Source organism: Pelophylax lessonae (genome assembly GCF_965119305.1).
Source record: "Pelophylax lessonae genome assembly, chromosome: 2".
Classification (NCBI taxonomy): Eukaryota; Metazoa; Chordata; class Amphibia; order Anura; family Ranidae; genus Pelophylax; species Pelophylax lessonae.
The window spans coordinates 380795814-380813925 of record NC_138769.1 but is presented as its reverse complement, the minus strand read 5'-3'; the positions used below and the strand labels follow the sequence as shown (position 1 = coordinate 380813925).

Genomic DNA, 18112 nt, shown 5'->3' with positions numbered 1-18112 from the left:
ATCACAGATAATACTGTAACCCCTGTACCAAGTGATCTGCCCGCTCAGGAGGATGCTGACCCCCTTCCAAATCCTGGAGCAGAAACTTTGCCCATTCCGTTAAGGTCTGGGAGACCAAGGTTATGGCAAACACCGGCCTCAAAATTGAACCGGCCACGGTTAAAAAAAAAAAAAAAAATTATGGAACAGGGACTCCGCTCTCTTGTCCAGCTGGTCTTTAAAAGACAGTCCTCCACTGGCAGTAGCGTGGCTTTATTGAACCTGAAAACCTGAGAATCCCCCACTGGCGGAACGGTTAATTTCTTTAAAAAGGGACTCTCTAAATAGGATCAATAAGTAATATTGTTGCGCCAAGTGAATGTATCAATGTGTCAAAATGAGATCATAAATCAAATAAATCAATCTTAATAAATCAACTATATTATTCGTGATATCAAGTGATCTTAATAGTCCCAATTCGCAGTGAATCATAAAGTGAAGTAAAGATAAAACAAAGCTGTCTTCATCTGTGATCATAATAAAAGGTGCTGCATGCTTCACTCCAAGTGCTCCCAGTGAATGGTGCAAGATAAGCTGCTCACCTTAGGATTAGACTCCTGAGAGTCAAACATTTGGGATGTTTGGGATAGATAGATAGATATATCTCTATCTAACTAAATAAAAAGCAGCCTGATGTCCCTTCCTTTCACCGCCTCCAGCTCTCCCTCCAAGAAAGTCAGGAATCCGGTGTAAAAAGAAAAAAACAGATCTAGTGCTCTCTGTTTGAATAAGGCTATTTATTTCCTCTCAAAACCGATGAAATTACACTTACATTCAAAAGCACTTATAGCAGTGCGGGCTTCACAGCGTCAGACAATTCCCTGTGGAACACACCAAGAGAGCAGACTTCGCGAGATGGCTCACCGAATCTTCTGGTCCAATGACCGAGGATGTGTTCCATTGTGACAGAATCTCTTTCTGCAGCTGTCTCATGTGAGACTGAGCAAACGGGACTGCTTCGATGGTCAAGACAATCAAACCAGGACCCTCATGCAAAGAGGACTGATCGGCTTCCATCAGCAATTGGACCGCCCTTTGAAACTTTTGAAGCTTGTACAAGGGAAAGAAGACCCTCACCAGAGCAGAGTGGAGAATCAGCCCCATATAGATGATGCGCACAGACGGAGTCGAGGCAGATTTGGTGACATTGATCGTCCACCCGAAGTGCTGAAGGGTCCGAATTGTGATAGAGATGTTTTCCAGCAGATCAGAATGGGAAACTGCGCGCAACAGGAGGTCGCCCAGATACCCCACAATGTAGATATCTTGTCGACGCAACAAGGCCAGCACAGGGGCTAGGACCTAGGTAAAAACTCTGGGAGCCGAGACGAGACCAAAGGGTAATGCCACAAATTGAAAGTGCTCTTCTGCCACCGCAAAGCGGAGGAACGCTGATGTCCCTCAAATATGGGGACGTGGAACTACGCATCTTTGAGATCGATGGAAGCCAGAAAATCCCCCTGATTCAAAGATGCCACCGACATAACGGACTCCATTCGGAATTTCTGCACCTGCACAAAGCGGTTCAGAGCCTTGGGGTCCAGGATTGGACGCACCGTGCCCTCCTTTCTGGGCACAGTGAACAGGTTTGAATGGAAACCTTGAGAGCGTTCCTGATGGGGAACTGGCACAATCACCCCTTGAGCCAGGAGAGCTCGCACAGCCTCCCGCAGATCCTTCAAAGGCTCCGGGGACAGGTGAAGATTTGACTGAAAAAACCTGTCCCCTGGCCGGGACCAGAATTCGATCTTTATCGATAACCACAGCCGATATGGTCTGTTCGTGTGTGGTGAATTTTATCTGTAAAGTAATAATAATAGTGCCAACAAATGTGCAATTCTTGTAGTGGGTTTATTCAGATAGTGATACAGTGTAAATCAAACAATATATAGTACATAAATCCCTGGTGGTGAAGTGATGGATAAAGGTGACCAAAGTGAATACTGAAGTGCTGTATTCTTTAGAAGTGTAGGTGTTGTAGTACCCCAAGTGACCACTAGGTGAGGTATATACGACCTGTTCACATGAAGTGGTCCCAGGAGGGGTGGCTAGTGGGGTCCTCTCCTTGTCCCGCAAGGCACCAGCTGGTAATCTCACGGAAAGAAAAGAAAGGGGAGCCCCATCAAGTAGTATGCAAGGTTAAACCGATGCAGAAAGCAGTAAAAACTCACGGTGAAGCTGCCTCGGATCAGTGTAGAGAGACGCCGGGAAGCTTCCGCGTTCCACGGCTCCCAAGTCCGAGACCGGAAGTGACGTAATGACGCAATGGACCCGCCCTACGCGTTTCGTCAGAGGACGTCTGCTGGAGCGGCGTCACCATCACGCACTCCCGGAATCTTTATAGTCAGCCGATGTCATAGCAACCAGACGGCTACCCGCGGCCATCTTGGTGCTCCTCAGTAAACTGCCGGACGTGCGCCATCTTGCTCACCCACTCCACAAGATGATCATGCACGGCGTTCAGACATATTAAGCAATTGTTCATACGGCTGCTATGTTTCACATCATGTGCAAAGCAGCTTTCACCGGATGTCTACACGGAACTAGTTTGATTCTTGTGAAGCAAAACGTACTAATTAAAAAAGAAAAAAGGAAAAATATATATAAAAAAATATATGTAAAAAAACTTTAAACTTTAATGTAATTCCAAAAATAAAAATAAAAAGGTAAAGGAATATAAGTTTTTGTAACTCTTGTGTTTCAACCTCCCCGGGAGTGGACACGTGTCCTATGCTCCTTTATTTTGTAAGAGCACCCCCTGGTGTGTATGGATATATTACCTTTTATTACGCATTTTTTTCTGTTTGTCGCGGGGAGGGAGTTTGCCAGGTAAGATAGATAAAATTATATGCAATAGTTATAAAAAATATAAAAAAGCTATAAAAAGCTTATTAAAAGTTTTTTTGTTTAAACCAAAGGAATTTTTTATAAAAGAGAGGAATTATTTAATATTTAATGGTGAGAAGGATGTTGGACGAGAAGGTTCGGATAAGATCACACTATATAAAAATTCAGATAAAGAAATAGTGTTTAAAAGAGTAGGTAAGGACCGAAGGAGTCGCATGGATAAATTGATTAAAAATCTATTTTAAATACTAATAACCTAGTGAGGGATTAGAAGGATTTGGAACGTATAATAATAAAATGAAGAAACATGATGGGTTAAAAATAAGCAGGACGGAATGAATAAAAAACTCATCCATGAGGAGACTTTTAGATACTGGAAGGGATAACAATCCTTCCCATTGTGTGGGAGGAGTCTACATGCTGTACCATATTACCATATGTAAAAACATATTAAGGATTATATTGCTAAAAGGAGAAATTGGATGAGAATAAAAAATATTGCTAAAAGGAGAGATTGGATGAAAATAAAAAATATATAAAATATATAAAATATATATTAAATCACATAAAAGAGGAAACGAAGGGGTTTATCAAAAAAAAGGCCATCTGGAAGGTGCTACAGAAATGGGCCACATGTTTAAAAACATCTAAAAAAGGGGGGTATAGTGGGTTGTGCACTAAAATGAATCATACTGTTATACCCTTGTTGGAACAACTTATTCTAAAAAATCCCAAAAAATCTAAGAAATTCTAAAAGTAGGTATAAGAATTCTTAAAAAATATTATAAAAAATTAGAATACTGGGATAAAGGAAAAAGGTTTCAAACATCTGTGATAAAACAGTTTAAATCAATGTCAGCGTTCAAACCATCAGGACGCAAAGATTTCATTAAAAAGATCCATTTTGTTTCGTTTCTTGAGACCAGTCTTCTCTTGTTGCTGCCTCTCCAGTCTCCTTTTATTTTATCAATACCATAGAACGTAAACCCTGATGGGTCCTGGGAGTGCATTTCCTTGAAATGCCTGGATAGGCTATGCTTCTCGAATCCCTTCTTTATATTCTTCACATGTTCTCTAATTCTTACGTATAGGGGACGCGTAGTTCTCCCTATATATTGTAAGTGACAAGGACATTCGATGACATATGTCACATGTGTGCTGGTGCAAGTGATGGTATCTTTTATTTTGTATTCTACGCCTGTAGTATGTGATTTAAAATTCTTAATCTTTTTGGGTTGTCTCCTATTTGTTCTGCATGGCAGGCATTTTTGGCACCTGAAAAAACCGTTAATACTTGTGGGCAAGGAAATGGTTTTAGGTGGGTTCACCACGTTGTGCACCAACCTGTCTTTAAGTGTTGGTGCCCTCCTGTAGATAAAACTTGGTGCCTTTGGTAATATCTTTTTCAAGGTTCTATCTGCTGTTAATATAGGCCAGTGCTTCTTAATGATGCCTTCCAATTGTTTATGTTGTCTGTTATAGCCCGTTATGAACGCAAATTCGTATTTGTTGCTTCTTTCTTTACTTGGTTTTTTCTTTATAAGTTCCTCTCTTTTAGTGTTTCTGACTATTTGTTTTAAATGTTCCAGGTCTTTTCGTTTATAGCCCTTTTCAACAAATCGTTGTATTAGTATATCTGCTTGGATGTCAAAATCATGTATATTACTGCAGTTTCTCCTTATCCTCAGGAGTTGTCCCTTGGGAATATTCCCCAACCATTTCGGGTGGTGACAACTCCTGGTTGGGATATACCCATTCTTGTCCGTTTTTTTAAAATAAGTTTTACTGGCAATTTTTCCCCCTTCTTTAGAAAGTTCTAAATCCAAATAGGACACTCTTTCTTGGTTCCAATTACCTGTAAAGGTAATGCCATATGCGTTGCTGCTGATCTCATCAAAAAATGCTTGTAATGTTTCCATGTTGCCTCTCCAGATTAAAATGATGTCGTCTATGTATCTACGGTAATAAATTAGATCTGGTCTTTCCACGCTAAAAACCTGTTCCTCTTCCCATTTCTGCATGAAAATGTTGGCAACACTGGGGGCATACTTAGCCCCCATTGCAACGCCTTTTGTCTGTGCATAATACTTTCCCTTATACCAAAAATAATTGGAGTTCATTGCCATTTTTAATCCTTCCAAAATAAAGTGCACCTGTGCATGTTTCAAATCTGTATGATTAAAAAGAGCCCATTCCACACTGTCCAACCCATCTTTCTGTACTATGTTGGTGTAAAGTGAATTTACATCAATTGTCACCAAGAAATCTTCATCTCTAATCCTCAAATCCTGGATATCCGTTAGTAGCTGTTTACTGTCACGGAGATATGATTTTCCTTTCGGTACTATAGGTTGTAAAAATTTGTCCAGGTATTCTCCTAACCTGGAATGTACAGAGTTTATCCCGCTTACTATGGGCCGGCCAGGTGGTTTTTCCTCATTCTTATGTATCTTGGGTAAGTAATAAATAATGGGTGTTCTGGCTGTTTCTATGTTCAGATAGTTGGCTTCCTTTTTATTCAGAATGCCCAAATCCTTTCCTTTTTGGACATATGTTTGTAGATTTTCCTTGAATTTTCTTTTTGGGTCTCCTGGCAGTTTTTTATACGTGTCCTCTGCACTCAGTAGATTTTCCAATTCTTCTTCGTAATCCTTCTGATTCAGGATGACCAGACCTCCTCCTTTGTCTGCTGGTCTGATAACTATCCCTTTTTTCTTTTCCAATGTTTTGATAGTCTCCCATATTTCTTTTTCCTTCTTATTTTTAATCTTTAGACTTCTGATTTCTTCTTCAACCATTCTTTTAAAGACCTCTAGGTTTTCATTTTGAGGGTTCTTGGGATTGAAGACTGACTTATTCCTCAATGTGGTCCGTTTAAAATCAGTGTTTGTTCTTGGTGTTCCTCTATCCTTCTTTAATTCAAAAAACTTTTTAATGTTAATTTTCCTTATGTATTTCTGTAAGTCTATATATGCTTCAAATTTGTCTAGATTTTTGTCTGGTGCATACTTCAGGCCTAAATCTAAAAGTTCCAATTCCTCTTTATTAAAAACAACATTGCTTAAATTAAAAATCCCTTTCCCTAAAATTCTCTTCTTTTTCTTTGACCCTCCGCGTTTTCCCCTTGGTTTCCGCCTCTTGTGTGGTCGAAGGATCTGGGGGGTTCCTCTCTCCTGTTCAAACCGGACCCTCCTTGTCTCGGTGTATTCCTGTGATCCTCCTGTTGGGGTCTTCTCCCATCCTCTCTCCAATTGATGTGATATCCTCCTTGCGGTCTCCGCGTTTCTCTCGGGCCTCCTTGGTGGTCTCCGCGCCTCCACGGTTGTTGCCATCCGTAGTTCCTCCAATGGCCATGTTGCCCTTGTGGTCTCCCTCCTCTCCTATACGTAAGAATTAGAGAACATGTGAAGAATATAAAGAAGGGATTCGAGAAGCATAGCCTATCCAGGCATTTCAAGGAAATGCACTCCCAGGACCCATCAGGGTTTACGTTCTATGGTATTGATAAAATAAAAGGAGACTGGAGAGGCAGCAACAAGAGAAGACTGGTCTCAAGAAACGAAACAAAATGGATCTTTTTAATGAAATCTTTGCGTCCTGATGGTTTGAACGCTGACATTGATTTAAACTGTTTTATCACAGATGTTTGAAACCTTTTTCCTTTATCCCAGTATTCTAATTTTTTATAATATTTTTTAAGAATTCTTATACCTACTTTTAGAATTTCTTAGATTTTTTGGGATTTTTTAGAATAAGTTGTTCCAACAAGGGTATAACAGTATGATTCATTTTAGTGCACAACCCACTATACCCCCCTTTTTTAGATGTTTTTAAACATGTGGCCCATTTCTGTAGCACCTTCCAGATGGCCTTTTTTTTGATAAACCCCTTCGTTTCCTCTTTTATGTTATTTAATATATATTTTATATATTTTATATATTTTTTATTTTCATCCAATCTCTCCTTTTAGCAATATTTTTTATTCTCATCCAATTTCTCCTTTTAGCAATATAATCCTTAATATGTTTTTACATATGGTAATATGGTACAGCATGTAGACTCCTCCCACACAATGGGAAGGATTGTTATCCCTTCCAGTATCTAAAAGTCTCCTCATGGATGAGTTTTTTATTCATTCCGTCCTGCTTATTTTTAACCCATCATGTTTCTTCATTTTATTATTATACGTTCCAAATCCTTCTAATCCCTCACTAGGTTATTAGTATTTAAAATAGATTTTTAATCAATTTATCCATGCGACTCCTTCGGTCCTTACCTACTCTTTTAAACACTATTTCTTTATCTGAATTTTTATATAGTGTGATCTTATCCGAACCTTCTCGTCCAACATCCTTCTCACCATTAAATATTAAATAATTCCTCTCTTTTATAAAAAATTCCTTTGGTTTAAACAAAAAAACTTTTAATAAGCTTTTTATAGCTTTTTTATATTTTTTATAACTATTGCATATAATTTTATCTATCTTACCTGGCAAACTCCCTCCCCGCGACAAACAGAAAAAAATGCGTAATAAAAGGTAATATATCCATTCACACCAGGGGGTGCTCTTACAAAATAAAGGAGCATAGGACACGTGTCCACTCCCGGGGAGGTTGAAACACAAGAGTTACAAAAACTTTTATTCCTTTACCTTTTTATTTTTATTTTTGGAATTACATTAAAGTTTAAAGTTTTTTTACATATATTTTTTATATATATTTTTCCTTTTTTCTTTTTTAATTCGTACGTTTTGCTTCACAAGAATCAAACTAGTTCCGTGTAGACATCCGGTGAAAGCTGCTTTGCACATGATGTGAAACATAGCAGCCGTATGAACAATTGCTTAATATGTCTGAACGCCGTGCATGATCATCTTGTGGAGTGGGTGAGCAAGATGGCGCACGTCCGGCAGTTTACTGAGGAGCACCAAGATGGCCGCGGGTAGCCGTCTGGTTGCTATGACATCGGCTGACTATAAAGATTCCGGGAGTGCGTGATGGTGACGCCGCTCCAGCAGACGTCCTCTGACGAAACGCGTAGGGCGGGTCCATTGCGTCATTACGTCACTTCCGGTCTCGGACTTGGGAGCCGTGGAACGCGGAAGCTTCCCGGCGTCTCTCTACACTGATCCGAGGCAGCTTCACCGTGAGTTTTTACTGCTTTCTGCATCGGTTTAACCTTGCATACTACTTGATGGGGCTCCCCTTTCTTTTCTTTCCGTGAGATTACCAGCTGGTGCCTTGCGGGACAAGGAGAGGACCCCACTAGCCACCCCTCCTGGGACCACTTCATGTGAACAGGTCGTATATACCTCACCTAGTGGTCACTTGGGGTACTACAACACCTACACTTCTAAAGAATACAGCACTTCAGTATTCACTTTGGTCACCTTTATCCATCACTTCACCACCAGGGATTTATGTACTATATATTGTTTGATTTACACTGTATCACTATCTGAATAAACCCACTACAAGAATTGCACATTTGTTGGCACTATTATTACTTTACAGATAAAATTCACCACACACGAACAGACCATATCGGCTGTGGTTATCGATAAGGACATGTGTGGTTTTCTACTTTTCTGAAATATTATTACTTTTCACGTTATTTATTATTTGCCGGTGTCACTTCTCTTTAATAAGGCATTTGCACATTATTGCACTATATTATCAATCACTTTTCAGGTAGCGCCGTTTTCAACCCTTGTTGCACATTTCACTTTATCTTTAACCCTTTGGGGTTTGGTTGTTGGCTGCTTACACCTTCACATTCGTTACACACTGTTCTACCTCAGACTCCATAGCGCTGGTCACCCTTGCCTTTTACTCAGAATTCGATCTTGTACCCGGAACAAACCAGTTTGCGAACCCATTCATTCATCCTGCATGAAGGAAGTCCAGGGTTCCTGAAAGAAGCGCAGGCGTCCCCCACCCCTAAGACGGGTGAGGGTACCCCTTCATGCTGAAGAGGACTTGCCTGCATCACCGGACCAACCGGCCTTGGACCTGCCCCAGGGTTCCTTAGCACCGCCAAAAGTTCTGAACGGCTTGCTTCTTTCTTGCGCCCTGGAGGCACAAAAAAAAAAAAGTTTGAGCAGAAAAGGAGGGACCCCGCTTAGTACGGGGTGTCCTTGGAGGATTGAGGAAGGAGGAGTACTCTTCCCGCCAGTCAGGCTCTTGAGGAACTCATCCAATGAGTCGCCAAATAGCTGATCTCCCCTTTCTTGGAGAAAGGTTAAGGCTTTTTTAGAAGCTTGGTCAGTCGACCAGCTCTTCAGCCAGACCATGCTTCTTAAAACAATGCTCACGGCCGGGACCCTGGCCATCAGAGGAGCAGCATCTATAAAAACGCATCACACAGGAACACCAGAGCGTGGATCACCTGGGCCAACAGTTCCAGCTTTTCAGGAGGAACAATCTCAGGGTCCAAATACTCCCGCAAACCCCTAATCCATTCCGTCACAGTCTGAGACTAGCATAGACACAAAAACCGGTTTCAAAATGGAACCCGCCAGCACGTGAAGATTGCGGGAAAGGGATTCCACTCGCCTGTCCACTGGATCCCTATAAATTGGGGAACCCTCCACAGGCACAATCTGGATCTTAATCTGGAAACAGGATGGTCCACTTTAGGTGGCACCATCCGACATTTAGAAACCTTTTCAGCAAAAGGATACCGGCGTTTAAATCGTTTGGCACCACTAACACGTAAACGTGCCGCCATTGGTCATTCACAATATCTTGAAAAGCGTCGGGACAAGGGAAAACCCTGTCAGCTTTTGGAGACTTCTGGGAGCCAAAAGCCACCAGCGTCCTTGCCGGCATGGGCTCATCTGCCAATTTTAAAGTATACCGCACTAAAATAATAAGGGCTTCCACCAAAGCGCGATCCCGCGCCACAGCTGAAGACGACAGGTCCTCTTCACCATCTAACAGGCGAGCACAGTGACCCCTCAGGAAGGGGAGCACCTGGGGCAACCACATCAGCCTTTGAATCAGAAGACCCCTCCACAGATGGAGAAGGCAGTGGCCTATATGGCTATCAACTTTTTCATGACTAAATCAGCTTTAGTCGCCAGGGTTTCCAGGGCAGCTGAAATCGCGGCCAGTGACTGCGATCCCGACTGTCCGGGAGTCGCGCAGAGTGGGTCTGAGGGTGAAATCCCAGTTTGGGACTCCATAGTGCAATTTGCAAAAAACGGAGTACTGGAGCTTTAAAAATAACGCTGATCGCGGTATCCACCACCAATCTTTAAACCAAACGGATAGCAGAAAGTGCAAGGATATGCCCGCAGGGACCCTCAATACCATTACCACCTGAAAATGATTCTGAAAAGAACAAAAAAAAAAAAAAGACCTGAGTTCCAGCAGGAAACCCAGATCCACTCCTTCCCTAGGCAGAAAACAAAATTATGTGCTGGGTTGTGCAGTGGGGGTTTATGCCTGAAGGGACAGCCTCCTGGGCATGTGCATTCAAATTTTCCTTCCTAGACTACTCCGGATAGGAGGAGCATAAACCCACTCAGCTCTTGGAGATGAGGCGGCGTCTGTCGATGGACAATAGAGAAATATGCACTGTCACTGTACGGACACTGGCTGGGAAGCGGTTAACTGTGTGCCTAGCCAGTGTTTGTGTAGTGTGGGGGAGGTGCTTTTACTAAGGGAAGACATGGATCCATGTCCCTGCTTTGCAGAAACACAGGATCCATGCCTTCCATACTGACAGAACGGTAATCTGCCTGGTTTACATAGACAGCCATTCTACCTCTAACAAACGATCGGACATCGGGTCTGCGGTACCCGCTGATCCGCTCCTGCTGTGCATAATCAGAGCGGGAGCGAGCCGGCTGCGCAGATTTGAGCCTGCTACTTGGAAGTGCGGTATCACATTTATACACACGTGATCCTGGGCACAAGGGCCGCCTTGTAGCAGTAGAACTGTATGTATGTATGTATGTATGTATGTATGTATGTATGTATGTATGTATGTATGTATGTATGTATCTTGGTGGTTTCCAAGTTTTTTTTTTTTGGCTAGAATAGATTTTTACATATACAGTGGGGACAAAAAAAAACATTTGATCCCTTGCAGATTTTGCAAGTTTGCCCACTTACAAAGAAATCTATAATCCCTATAATTTTTGTCGTAGGTGTATTTTGAATGGTAGTGTCAGCATAATAACCAAAAATCCATTAAAAAAAAAAAAAAAAAAACGAACACGATACAAATATTATAAATGAGGATGCAGTTCAGTGAGTAAAATAAGTATTTGATCCCCAAGCAAAACATGACTTAGTACTTGAAGAAACCCTTGTTGTCTAGCACAGGAGGTAAAACATTTCTTGTAGTTGGTTAGCAGGTTTGCCCACATCTCAGGAAGGATTTTGGTCCACTCTTCTTTACAGATCTCTAGATCTTTAAAGGTTTCTTGGCTGTCACTTGGTAACAAAGTTTTAACGCCCTCAATAAATCTTCTATAGGATTAGGGTCTGGAGACTGGCTATGCCACTCCATGACCTTAATATGCTTCTTCTTGACTCCTTTGTTGCCTTGGCGGTAAGGTTTTGGGTCATTGTCATGATACAAGACCCATCCATGATCCCTCTTCAGTGTTCTGGCTGAGGGAAAGTGGTTCTCAGCCAAAATTTTACATTAAGTGGCCCTGTCCATTGGCTCCTCAATGCGGCAAAGTCGGCCTGTACCTTTGGGAGAGAAACCGCCCCAAAGCATAAGGTTTCCACCTCTGTGCTTGACTGTAGGGATGGTGTTACTTAGGGTTATAGTCAGCATTTTTCTTCCTCCAAACACGACAAGTTGAATTAATGCCAAAGAGCTCAATTTTGGTCTCATCTGACCACAGTGCTTTCTTACAATCCTCACCTATCATTTAGATGTACAGGCCCATCTGATGTTTGCCAACGAACATGTACCTTCTTGAGGAGGGAGATCTTGAGGGCACTGCAGGATTTTAATCCATGTTGGTGTATTGTGTTACCAATAGTTTATTTGGTGACTGTGGTCCCAACTGCCTTGAGATCATTCACAAGCTCCTCCTGTGTAGTTCTAGACTAATCCTTCACTTCTCATGGTCATCCTTACCCCATGAGGCAAAATCTTGGATAGAGCTCCAGACTTCGGGGGATTGATGCTTATTTTGGATTTCTTCCATTTGTAAATAACAGGGTTCGTACACATTTTTACCAATAAAATTCCATCACTTAAAGTAAATATTCATGACCTAATGTTTCATGAAATGTCTATGTATACATGTTAAATAAGAAGAAAATCCATGTTACTAGATTGTAAGCTCTAACGAGCAGGGTCCTCTAATTTCTCCTGTATTGAATTGTACTATAACTGTATTGTTCCCACATTGTAAAGCGCTGCACAAACTGTTGGCGCTATATACCGTATTTATCGGCGTATAACACGCACTTTTTCCTCCTAAAAATGGAGGAAAAAGCAGCAGTGCGTGTTATACGCCGATATTAAAAAAAAAAAAAAAAAAAAGTGCTTGGAAACATCACCGAGAGCAGAAGGGGGCGGGCCGGGCCGAGGAGAAGGGAGAACGAGTGAGCGCAGTCATCGGAAGGGCTCGTTCTCCCTTCTCCTCGGCTAGGCCCGCCCCGCCCCCTTCTGCTCTTATGACAGCTCGTCCTTCCTTCTCGGCCCGCCCCTTCTGCTCTCAGCGCTGCTTCCCGCCCTTTTTTAAAACATATTCGGACAGTTCCAATGGCGCTTGCGAGGCTGCATATTTGGACACTGCGCTTGCGAGGCTGCATATATGGACACTGCTGATGGGCTGCATATATGGACACTGCATATATGGACACTGCATATATGGACACTGCTGGTGAGGCTGCATATATGGACACTGCTGATGGGCTGCATATATGGACACTGCATATATGGACACTGCTGGTGAGCTGCATATATGGACACTGCATATATGGACACTGCTGGTGAGGCTGCATATATGGACACTGCTGATGGGCTGCATATATTGAGGCTGCATATATGGACACTGCTGGTGAGGCTGCATATATGGACACTGCTGATGGCCTGCATATATGGACACTGCTGATGAGGATGCATTGCTGGACACTGCTGATGAGGATGCATTCATGGGCACTGGTGAGATGTCATTTGATTTAAAAAAAAAAAAAAAAAAAAAAAAAAAAAAAACCCGGTTTCGGAGCATGCGTGAACCGCGGATGTCAAGAAAACTATTTACATCTGCTACACTGAGTGGCTCCTTTCTCTCTTTTCTGCATATTCGAATATACAGTGAAACACATTTACATGACTTTTCCAAAACTTTGTGGGTTAAATTATTTTCCAAAACTTTTCCAGGCCTGGAAATTGCCATTTTAAAATTCCATGACTTTTCATGACCGTACAAACCCTGAAATAATCGTTCCAACAGTTGTCTCCTTCTCACCAAGCTTCTTGCAAATTGTCTTGTAGCCCATTCCAGCCTCATGCATGTCTACAATCTTGCCCCTGATGTCCTTTGACATTGGTCTTGCCCATGATGTTGTGGTTTGAATGGAAAAGATTCTGTGGACAGGTGTCTTTTATACACATACCGAGTTGTCATTAAGGGCACCTTTCTAAATTGAAAGGACTAATCTGTATCACATGAGCACATACTGTAGCCAGTCTCTGGGAGCCAGAATTATTGTTGGTTGGTAAGGGATCAATTACTTATTTTACTCACTGAACTGCACTCAATTTATACCATTTGTATCATGTTGTCTCTGGATTTTTGGTTGATAGTCTGTCTTTAGCATTTAAAATATACACCTATGGTAAAAATTATAGACCCTTCATTTTTTGTAAGTGGGCACACTTACATAATCCGCAAAGGTTAAAATAATTATTTCCCCCACTGTATGTGAGAAGTGTCAGAATTGGCCCAGTTGGCAAGTGTTTAAGAAAGCAGAGGGACTGGCAGGAACAGGGATTTCACACAAAGGGAGCAATAAGAGAACAAGATACAATCAACATGGTACAATGGACACATATCAGGAATATGAAATGTTGAGTTAACATTATTAACTATAACTTCAGAAGGCACGAGAAAAATAAAGACTTGTTTTTTGTCAAAAAATAGTACGAGTGCATCAGAAGTATTTTTCTGAATTTATAATGCAATTGCTAAGGAGTTTAACAAGGAAAAAAGTTCATGTTTTTTGCAGGTAAAACAATGTGCATTTATTATTTTTTGTAGCAGGAGCCTGAAAAGCATTGCACCAGCGATCAGCTGATTGCTGGTGCCATGCAAATCTCCTGCAGTTCTGTCAGTATGCCTGTGTGGTGCCCGTACAGGTAAGCAGATACAATCTGACAGGAAGGATCAATGAACTACTACATGCTGACAAAAAAAAAAAAAAAAAAAAAGTGTCTTTCAGGTTTACTGATCAAATACATTTAAAAACAAGCAAACAATCACATTACCTCATCATAGTGACTTTTAGCAAAGAGCAGAGCACATAGCTCTCCATAAAGGGCAGCTTTGTTTGCATGTTGTCCATGTTTTGCCAGTTTATCCATGTAACTCTGAGCTAGCTTAAAAGTTTCTTCTCCCAAATGGTATTTGCAGTTGCCATTGCGCACATGCAGCAACCTAAGAAACAAATATAAATCTTAATAGTTAAACAGGTTTGCAATACATTTTCCCAAACAGTAAAGCAGGGGTGTCCAACCCGAAGCCCGGTAGGCATGCCTGGAGGGACACCGTGCAATCATAGAAGGCACAGCAGTAAAGGGGGACAAGAATAAAGGCATTAAAAGCATTAAGAGGGGGACAAGCTAGGTGCATGTATGGAGGGATGCCAGGGATTGAGGCCAACAATGAGCAGCAAGGCAAATAGCGCCAACAGTAACGAATGCCTGGACTGCCCCCCCCCCTTCTCCCCAAAACACCCTGCCCACAATCTACCCACACAGCACATATTAGGGTCACCAACCGTCATGAAATTCAAGGACAGTTCGTAAAACCCATGATTCCATGCAGTCTCCATGTCTGTAATGGACATTCACGGACAAATGTAAAAAACAAAAAAAAAAAAAAAACACAGTATTTTACAAACTGTCCGTTCATTTATCGACAGCCCTGGCATATTATTATAGTTGAAATTCAATCCCTTACAGATTATGTTTTTATTTCTAGCAAGGCTTCCACATTACAAAAGAAAACCGAACCCAAAAAAAGAAAAAAAAGTTGCGGATGAAGGAATATTGAACAATGGAAGATGGAAAATGACTCAGATAAGTACATCAGCGATCGTTAACTTGTGATCTGCTGACATTTTCTGCTCATCAGCTATCATTAGGATAAGGCCGGCCATAGACAGGGCGAAATGCTTTCCTGCAACGACCAGACAGTGTTGACAGGGGAATCCCTCCCGCTGAGCCATTGTGTTCTCCCTGCGAGAACAGGGATTACTGCTTTAACAGCCGCTAGCAATAATTGCATGAAAAATTCAGCAAGCTGGCTGTACCCAAGTTGACCCATCAATCAACTTGGGTACATTTAGCCTGCCCATAAATAGTTTGATATCAACAACTTTCAACACTGTTGATGGGAGAGATTCGAACCATCTATGGCTGGCTTTAGTGTATTTTTTGTGTGGCCCAAAACAATTCCTCTTCTTCCAATGTGGCCCAGGAAGCTCAAAAGGTTTGACAACCCTGCCTTTAAGGCTAAGTTAACCTTTTGGAACAAGTATAAGTTCTGTCCATATTTAGGGTGGAACATGTAAACTGTTCAATTTCCTGCTAGCAGTCCCCTCAATCCCTCCCCCTCTTGGTGTGACAGCGGACCCAGCTGTCACGATTGAAAAAAAAAAACAAACAGTTCAGCCGTGCGAGGCTATGCTCACACAGTTGCATCCTTCAGTTTACTGTGAATAAATAAACTTCAACTACAGTCAGCCACCATGGCTGACAGCTTGTAGTTTTGAATTAACTGCGAGAGCACAGATTAGTGCTCTCAGAACTCACAAGCCTTGCAGCTTTCAACAGTCAACCCGTATGAAGGTACCGGAAGACAGCCGCAAAGCTTGTCTGCAGAAGCCTGATCACAGAAGAAATGCTTTCCAGGCTCCTGTCGGAAAACATATCCTCAGTTTTACCTGCAAACATATGTGCATTGATTATTTTTTTCTTGAAGGTGAACTTCTCTAAAGCAGGCATCACTAAATGGCGGACAGCGATCCGGATCCAGTTCAGTTAATGTCTCATCCGGACCCCTGCGGTCCCACCCTTTAGAGTCGTTCTGCCCACAGCCATCACCACTGCCAGTCTCACAGAGCCAACAGCTGGAGGCAGGAAAGTTATAGACAGAGAGCGGGGGCTATCCAAGTTAACAAGCAGGTGATTGGTTGCGAAGATACAGGGCGGTCATTGCACAAACATGTGATTCGGACCTCTGCTGGAAGAATATTTTACTGACTGGACCTTTGTAAATTTTAATTCAATACCCCTGCTCTAAAGGGTAGCTTCACATTACTGCATGTCAGGAATGTCATGCAGAGAAACACGCTGCCCTTTAGCAGATCTGTGGCTGTGCCATTGTTAATGGCACCCCATGCATCTGCCAACGGTCAAGTTTTCCAATGCACCAGCACCATGTGCTTTGTTGTGGTACAATTTTTGGAAAGGGTTACATAGTTAGTGAGGTTGAAAAAAATGGATTTTTGTAAGATCTTACCGTAAAATCCTTTTTTCTCTTAAGCTCATTGACAGACGTAGTCTTCTTGATTCTCAAGAGCTGGGTTATGTTGTCTCCGCAGGAGTAGGACTAGGCAGAAAGACAAAACGTTCTGGCTCCACCCTAGGGGCAGTCCCTGAGGGTATATCCTCCCTCTCTCTGCTACAGGGAATCAGTTCTGTTTTAAAGCAGTACAGAGAATTTAACCCAACCCAACTCAATGATAGAGGGGCGGGTACTACGTCTGTCAATGAGCTTAAGAGAAAAGGATTTTACGGTAAGATCTTACAAAAATCCATTTTTCTCTATCGCTCATTGACAGACGTAGTCTTCTTGATTCTCAAGAGCTGGGACATCCAGAAGCAGTGCCACAAATGAGGGGTGGGATTGACAAAATCAAATCCAATCTAGAAGGCCCAACTGGTGCCAAACTAGAAGTTTTAAAGATAAAAGGATGTGAATAGCCTCAAAGTCTAGGACAAGGAAGTACCACATAAGCAGCGCTTAAAATTAAATGCATACATATACAATATGTGCAAATTCAACAATCAGGTGAGAAAGATGCACTAGCAGTCTGTAAGAGTCCATCTGACAAATCCAAAGGGATGACCCGTCACCATGAAGTGAAGCAAATATGGATGACAAACTTCCACCACACCTCGTGACCCCTTAGGTAGTCAACACTCACCAAATGCCTGCAAACAATGAGCCTTTATAATGACAGTATAAATCCCGGATCGCTCCACCGGATACTTGACACTAGCAGGTGTTCAGAAGGATCTCATTCGGGAATGGCTCAAAGATGACTGGAATACTCAGAGCGGCATCACATGTGTACATATAAAGGGAAAAACGCTCATAGGGCAGTAATTCTAAAACTCTTTATTGAAACAAGCCCCATCCCCCTCACATTAAACTCACATGTTCAGTACAAAATTAGGCATGTAAACGAGTGGAGATGACCAGAAGCTGTGCGGCCAATAGCTCACCAGTGCCTAAACGTCCCCGGAGATGAATCCTGGATCGGGACACTGCCGCTACTCCACGGACACTCAGACTACCTCGCTCGCCTAACTCCGCTCCGCTCCACTGTATTGCGGACACTCCGTTGCTCTCGTCAGCGTTCGGGAACTTCCGCCTCCACCTCGCCGACAGCACGTAGTAGTTGGGGTGATAGCGTGCTCACGCCCTGACGAGTTTCGTCATTGGCTGACTTCAACTGAGCTCAGTTGAAGTCAGCCAATGACGAAACGCGTCAGGGCGTGAGCACGCTATCACCCCAACTACTACGTGCTGTCGGCGAGGTGGAGGCGGAAGTTCCCGAACGCTGACGAGAGCAACGGAGTGTCCGCAATACAGTGGAGCGGAGCGGAGTTAGGCGAGCGAGGTAGTCTGAGTGTCCGTGGAGTAGCGGCAGTGTCCCGATCCAGGATTCATCTCCGGGGACGTTTAGGCACTGGTGAGCTATTGGCCGCACAGCTTCTGGTCATCTCCACTCGTTT

At 42.5% G+C, this 18112-nt stretch overlaps 2 protein-coding genes across 2 annotated transcripts in view; both read right to left on the bottom strand.

Annotated features, from left to right (window-relative positions):
- Positions 1-18112, bottom strand: part of USP32 (ubiquitin specific peptidase 32) — a 781032-nt gene that overhangs the window by 582487 nt on the left and 180433 nt on the right. The gene's annotated exons all lie outside the window — the stretch shown is intronic.
- APPBP2 (amyloid beta precursor protein binding protein 2) overlaps positions 1-18112 on the bottom strand; it is a 121053-nt gene that overhangs the window by 40790 nt on the left and 62151 nt on the right. The window contains exon 5 of the mRNA XM_082247807.1: positions 14354-14522. Coding sequence (XP_082103933.1) covers positions 14354-14522 — 169 coding nt within the window. The remainder of the gene's footprint in view (positions 1-14353; positions 14523-18112) is intronic.